This window comes from Ptychodera flava, assembly GCF_041260155.1.
Source record: "Ptychodera flava strain L36383 chromosome 3 unlocalized genomic scaffold, AS_Pfla_20210202 Scaffold_25__1_contigs__length_14229661_pilon, whole genome shotgun sequence".
Lineage (NCBI taxonomy): Eukaryota > Metazoa > Hemichordata > Enteropneusta > Ptychoderidae > Ptychodera > Ptychodera flava.
In genome coordinates this window covers 12,080,562-12,088,102 of record NW_027248279.1, presented here as the reverse complement: position 1 = coordinate 12,088,102, position 7,541 = coordinate 12,080,562, and the positions used below count along the sequence as shown (strand labels likewise).

General features: G+C 36.3%; 1 protein-coding gene across 1 annotated transcript; it reads right to left on the bottom strand.

The window, feature by feature from the left end:
• Positions 1–1,208: 1,208 nt before the first annotated feature.
• LOC139125463 (uncharacterized) lies at positions 1,209–7,233 on the bottom strand. The gene is made up of 3 exons (XM_070691542.1): positions 7,183–7,233; positions 6,634–6,735; positions 1,209–2,942 (listed from the first exon to the last, which is right to left on the bottom strand). The coding sequence occupies exons 1-3, from the start codon at positions 7,228–7,230 to the stop codon at positions 2,778–2,780; spliced, it is 315 nt and encodes a 104-aa protein (XP_070547643.1). The 5' UTR covers positions 7,231–7,233; the 3' UTR covers positions 1,209–2,777.
• Between the last annotated feature and the right edge of the window lie 308 nt (positions 7,234–7,541).

Sequence of the window (7,541 nt, the reverse complement as noted above, 5' to 3'; positions counted from 1 at the left end):
GAATAGTTTCAAATTTTTATCCACAGACAAATTTTATTAGCCACACATTTTACGAAAACAAAGCTTTCTATAATGCTATAATCTCCAATGTCGGTTGCATGCACAAGAATAAACTATCAACACATCAACCTTGTATCCAATTGTCTTCATTTTAACACTGGAAATTGCTTGATTCTGGACCGCGATGCAAATCGACAGCAACACGCAACGTTGAGACCACGATTAAAATGAACTGCAACACGGAAGGTTGGGACCGCGATGCAAATCAACAGCATGACAGCAACACTGAACGTTCAGACTGCGATTAAAATAGAAGTTTGGTTACACGTTACGTTCCATCAGTACACAGTGTCTTTGTCACGTCATACAAGACGTCGCGTACATGTGGCACAGACGTTCGGAACGTCATCAAACGACACTTCTACACGTAGTCTTAATTACGTGTAGTAATTTTTAGATTTTCTTGGTGATTTGCGGGAATTTAGACAGGAAATCTCGTTAAGTATGAGTATCTGTGTAAATTAGCAAGCATCTTTGATATCAGAAAATTCCGTAGAGTTCACCTGCACAAGACGTACGTGCTATGATTTCCTGACATAAATGAAATGTTGTCGTCTAATTCAACTCAGTTTACCTGAAGCTGTCACAAAGATTTCCGTAAACCACATAAATAACTGTATTACAGAAAATTGGTAAATTTAATGCAAGGATACGAGATTGAATAGTCCTCGCGTAGAGAAATTAATTGTTTCTTAAAACTTAGACGAATTTCGTATGTTCAAAAACAATTCTGCAAAATCAACCAAAAAAATCACAACTGAGCATGGATATGCGTACGCCACTGTGTGCCTTCAGACGTACACGTAATTAGATTATAACCTCTCTAATGAACAAAAACACAGAACGTCGAGACCGCGATGCAAATCGACAACAACACGGAATGCTTCGTTGGGATGGGGCGATTCTAATGGGTCCTACTAATTACTGCCCGTCACTGCCCGTCAGGAAATTAGCCTTCCAATTACTGTAATCAGTTGATATTTCAATACCAAAGACAATTACTCTTTGAAAAACGAAAGAATTAATATTCCAAGATCCGAAAAATGTTGATTTTCGAACGAGTAGCAACGCTAATCGTGTATCGTACATGCATCACCATTGGCCATACATACTGCTGTCGATGTCCGACCACTGCCGTCACTGCCGCCGGGAAATTTACCTTTCAACGACTGTAATCAGTTGATATCTCATATCAAAAACATTACTTACTATACAACCAAACAAAATTGTCGTCCCAGACCCCAACAACGTTGATTTGCGAACGAGTGGCAACGCTGATCGTAATCAATGTCCGAACACTGCCTATCATCACTGCCCGTCGAGTAGAGAACTTAGCGCTCCAATATTCACGTTAGTTCTGAGACAGGACTCGGGCATTTGGAGTAAAACAGACTCTTATTTTGTAGCTTTCTATTATATAAGTGGTCTTTGGTATTGATATATCGACAGATTACAGTAATTGGAAGGTTAATTTCCTGACGGGCAGTCGACGGGCAGTAATTAGTAGGACCGGATTCTAATGAACATCAATACGGGACCATGGCATGAGGACCGCGATGCAAATCGACCACCATTAAAATAAGATCTCGATTATAAACTTAAATGCGCAACATGGAACGTCTAGACCATAATGCAAATAAATTTCAACATCGAACGTTTTGACCACGATTAAAATGCGTATGTCTGCTGTAGCAAAAGTTTCAATTCTCACGAGTGTTCGCTTTGTTTTGCTGTACACTAGATAAAATGACGTCAAATTTATCGCGAGACTAGGGCTCGATTGCGTCTGCCTGCATTTTCAATTCTCGCGATAGTCATTATGTGCATGCTGTACACTATACAAATATTGACGTAAAATCTCTCGCGAGACTTGGCTCTATTGCAATTGCGTACGTCAGAGAGAACAATACGGAAGTAGATATAGTTTCTTAGCCAACAACAGATCAACAAAAGACTAAAAAACCCCACGTTTTTGCTTATTTTGCTGAATTTTTTTAACAAAAATCACTTTCACCACTGTGGCGAATTAGTATCGATTTTTCTTCGCCACTGCTGATTTCAATTCGCATTTGCGAACGTGGCGAATGGGCAGCGCGAACACAGATTGAATGAGAAGTCAATGTATGGAGGAGCTAAAAATTGCACACTTGTCAAGATAAAGTTATCAGCAACTAAGATGGTCTCATCATACCACCTGTCAGACATGCAAATTTCCTTTGTTAGAACATTTAAAAAAATCAATACCCTTTCTTTTGCCAACACAGATGCAACTTATTCCCTTAGTTTCCTTGAAAATATTGTGTATGGCTGTCAAAAGTCTATGTCAACAAAATTACAAAATTGCTATCTCCTCCGCGGAAAAGGGGTTGATCTTTTCATTATTCACAGTGAGAAATCAGAAAATTATGATTATCAGAACTATGTTGCCAGAATTTTGAAATATGGACCGAGTTGTTCTGTGTACAGAAGAAATTTGCTTCAGTTCAGTGAGTGATCTCCGTGTGTACAGATCATGGAGAATTGTGGGTAGCCTCACTTACTGTGGGTGTCACATTATTTCTTTTGGCAATCTGTATACCTTTTCAGAAAGACCTTGAACTTTTGACTTTTTGCTAAAGTGTACATTTCTCCGAAAATGGTACTCTGCATAAAACCTAATCCTTGTGAATATATTCGTGGATAATCCAGATTTAGTACATAATATAGAGCTAAGAGCACTATGATACCATGCTCCACACTCTCCGCTTTGCAGTCAATGGTGCGATTGTCCGCTCTGCGAAAATGCCTTTAAGTTTCTTCTGATCCTCCAGAAAAATTACTATATTGGGTGATTCCAGTTCTTTAGCCTGAAGTGCAATGTCTACGTCTTCATCCGGAACATCCTATGGGAAGACAGAGATGTTACTGCATAAATAACTTACAAATATATGCAGTAAATTGGATGCAACTTCAGGAAATCAGTGAAACTATTAAATAAACTTTAGTTACATATGTTTGACTTGCAAAGAATTAACCGTTATGGAGAAAATCTACATAGATTGAACTCTGATACTAATTATCAACATGTATCCCCTAACAGTACTGAAAATACTACATATTCGGGAAAATCTTTTTTGACACAAAACTAAAGAGTACCAAAGATGGATTCAAAATGCTAGCGTTTGAAGTAAAAGCTTAAAAAGGAGTCAATATACAACCAGAGACTGACAGTGACTAGTTCATTCAACAAACTGGATAAAATTTAATTTCATGCCAAGATTCCCTGGCACAAACGCTTCAAAATGAAGCGATATAAAGCACAACGTTCATTGTTCATGACCGCGAGATATATTTTAGGGGAGACTTAGTCAAGCAGAAGGGAACAGATGACGACAACGCAACTGCTTTGTCAACAGTATAAACTTCTTTGCTACACGTTGTGTCACTGTTACTGACAGCGCCGTGCTATATTATACACAACCTATCGTTCAGTCTCACAAAGAGTCAGTCAATCACTACGTAAACTTTTTAGGAATATAAAATCAGATATCTCCTAACGTTACTAATTATAGAGTCACACATGCATGAGATCTAGTACTTGTATTCATTTATTTATTTACAATCACTTTCGTTAATTGCTGAATCAGCGATCAATCTTGGGGGATGTAAACACGGCCATACTTCTCCGCGGCCCCCGCATCCTTGACATGTTTTGGGCAACCTGTCGCAGTCTTGCTGCTGTTCTCACTCTTGTCCACAGTTGATGATGATACACGCGAAGCTTTCTGGTGACAATGGTCGTACTGGTACGGCATTGCGATTAAATAATCGATGTAGTAACTCCAGGAATTAAAGTCTATCTTACCGTACATCTGGCTTCCGAACTGTGTTTATTCGAAGTCACGGCACCCGAAAATCTGCACCGCAGAAAACGCTTGTCTGAATGCCTCTTTTCCGACCCTTTCTTGTAATTTTGGCAAATGCGGCTAATACAGCATCCTAAAATGCAATAAACTGACAATGGCTGCGGTTACTTCAGCCACCAAAGGCGTAACTTCTCACCATGTTGAAGCCACAGCGGTAAGCATTCGCTATGGCGAGGTGAACACACTCACTCGTACGTTCTATTAGTTACGTCATTTCCGGTGGCAATGCCCGCGAATTCCGAAACGACCCGAATGGCAGCTAACTTCAAAGTCGCACAACATATTGCATTTTTATAATATTTAACCGCGTCGTTTCATTGGGGTGATGCATTTATTTGATAAAGTAGGGGTGGCAAAATCATATAGCATGGCTCATTTTAAGCAAAATTAACTTTGAATTTATGCGGGACATACACTTTAAGGTTGAGATATATGTTTAACGATATATTTTTTTGTATTTGGAATCCATTATTTCTCAGTGAAGGTGGTGATTTTGATATAGTAAATATTTTCTGAAAGCTCTGTATCTGAAAACTATGGAAAATGTGTTTATTTTCCAATACCGGTATATCAGCGCGAATGTTTTGGTAAAAAATACGCATTTTTTAGTTTTTTCTCTTAAAAGAGTATAAGTTTGAAGAGGGTGTGCCCATGGTGATCTGTAAACAGCAATCAACAGTATTATTTTAGGAAACATTGTGGCTCAGTAATTTTCAATTCCTTGCAGTTTATATATGATAATGATAATGCTAAAAAAATATGGTAATTATGCAACAAGTGACCTAGCGGCTGATATAGCTCCGCTGTGTTTATGTAGAGAATAACTATTTTTGACACATGTTGATGAATAAGGTGGAAATCTTTGATAGCTCAATGCAGTGGCAAGGAAAAAGTGGCTAAAATAGCTGCAAAAATACACAATCAAAGATTTCATCATACTTTGAATATATCACATTGGATCATCCCTAAGAACATGTCAACCAAAGCTATCTGATGAGTAGTTTTTTGGAGAATAAAATTTTCTGACCAAAAATGGCAACAATTGCCCCAAAAAATAAAATTTGCAGATTTCATCATAATTTCAAAAGATCAAATTTAGTTCATCTATAGAAACCTGTATACCAAATTTCAAAGCTGTTAGACCAGTACTTTTTGAGAAACACATTTTCAACCAAAAATGGAAAAAATTGACCCAAAAATTCAAATTACAGATTTAATCATAATTTCAATAAATATTATTTAGTTCATCTATAGAAACCTATATACCAAATTTCAAAGCTATCAGATGAGTAGTTTTGGAAATACACATTTTTTGACCAAAAATGGCAAAAACTGCCCCAAAAATACAAAATAACAGATTTCATCAGAAATTCAATATATATTACTTAGCTCATCTGTAGAAACCTGTATACCAAATTTCAAAGCTATCAGACCAGTACTTTTTGAGTAACACATTTTTTGACCAAAAATGGCAAAAATTGCCCAAAATTACAAAATTGCAGATTTCATCATAATTTCAATAAATATCATTAAGGTGATCTGTAGGAACCTGTATACCAAATTGCAAAGCTATCAGATGAGTAGTTTTGGAAATACACATTTTTTGACCAAAAGTGGCAAAAATTGCCCCAAAAATACAAAATTGCAGATTTCATCAGAAATTCAATATATATTACTTACTTCATCTGTAGAAACCTGTATACCAAATTTCAAAGCTATCAGATGAGTAGTTTTGAAAATACACATTTTTTGACCAAAAATGGCAAAAATTGCCCCAAAATATACAAAATTACAGATTTCATCAGAAATTCAATATATATTACTTAGTTCATCTATAGAAACCTGTATCCCAAATTTCAAAACTATCGGACCAGCACTTTTAGAGGAATACATTTTTTGACCAAAATTGCAAAAATTGCCTTAAAATGCAAATTTGTATATTTCTGCCTTATTAGAACAAATCTGAAAAAGGTCATCCCTATTGATGACCATATATCAAATATCAAAACTATCTGATCTATAGTTTTGAAGAAGAAGATTTTTAAAGATTTTTTACCAAAAATGACAAAAATTGCCTTAAAAATACAAATATGCAAATTTCACCACGATTTGTAACAAATCTGACTGAAGTCACCCCAAGTAAACTGCATATCAAATTTCAAAGCAATCGGACAAGCGGTTTCAGGAAGAAGATTTTTTTACCAAAACACCAAAAAATGCCCCAAAAATACTAATATGCAAATTTCACCACGATTTGAACAAACTGAAGTGAGGTCACCCAAAGTGAGCTGCATATAAAATTTCAAAGCAATTGGACTTGCGGTTTCAGAAGAGAAGGCAATTGTTGACGGACGACGACAAGTGACGACGACAACGGAAAATCAACCTATTTGATAAGCTCCGCGTCGCTGACAGCGGAGCTAAAAAACAGAGTTGTTACTTTCACTCCCTACCGTACGATATGCATTTCTCTCACAGCTAATATATTGACATGCCTCTAGCAGTGACATTTTTCTAGGCTAGCACAGGGTGTGTAGCTCCATCATAAGGTTGGTACAGCTATGTGCATATCCCTGTAACAACCCTATGAGTGTTACAGGGGTGTGGGAGTTCTGGGTACTGGTCAAATTTTGGCCAACATATTACAATAAAATTTTAAAATACTCACATTCATTACTGTTACCATGCTTTGGGATTTCTGCCCCTTTCCTCTATTATAACTGGTCGACTCTTCCACAAAGTGGATGATTGGTAACATTCTCAGCTCTCCCTGCAAAGACAAAAATACACTTGTAGCCCACAATCTTTCCTGAAATGCTTGAGTTTTTGATTGACACTATATCTGCAAATGTGAAATGACAAGATAATATTATAATTGTTCAGTCTACATTCAGAATGTTTAATATGCTTACAGACACCAACACTACAAAGTTTGAGCGCATAGAATACAGCTGACAAAACTATATTAATATATAAAATGCACATATAAGTGTACAGAGTAATACACCTACAGGTTATTGTATTGTACACTCTATGTGGATGTGTGAAAGAATGTTCCATGAAATCACTCAACATTGAGATGGATTGAGCTGTAATTACAAAATTGTTCACCAACTGGCATAAACCAAATTATTTTATCTCATAAACAGAAATAATTTGGTTAATGACTGTGTCCCTTTAAATAGCTTTAAACATCATGAAAATTAACTCTTGTTACCTCTTTCTTTGCAGTGGTCTTCATCATTGATTCAACAACATCCATCATTGGCCCTACTGCATTCTTTATTTGAATTACACGCTGTTGCACAAGCATAAGTATTAATTCATAGAGAACCTGAAAGTATAACAAGTCAGAAATGACCTAAACAAAAATGTATCTTTAGGTAATTTAATATGTAAGGGACCACGTCAAATGATCGGTGTTAGATAAAATCCTAATTCTCTAAGTTTGGGGGTGGGAGGTTTTAACACAAAAGGTTTTTCATCCAACAAAAACGACAGTTTAGTTTGACTTGGTTGAGAATTCTTTAAAATGATGTAATAATTATATATTTTCGCTACATACATATACACAGA

Excerpts from the sequence above, each read along its gene's own strand:
- LOC139125463 (XM_070691542.1), bottom strand. The coding sequence starts at position 7,230 with ATGATGGATGTTGTTGAATCAATGATGAAGACCACTGCAAAGAAAGAG. Across the intron at positions 6,736-7,182 it reads AGACCACTGCAAAGAAAGAG|GGAGAGCTGAGAATGTTACC; the intron begins GTAACAAGAGTT and ends TTGTCTTTGCAG. Across the intron at positions 2,943-6,633 it reads GCATGGTAACAGTAATGAAT|GATGTTCCGGATGAAGACGT; the intron begins GTGAGTATTTTA and ends GTCTTCCCATAG.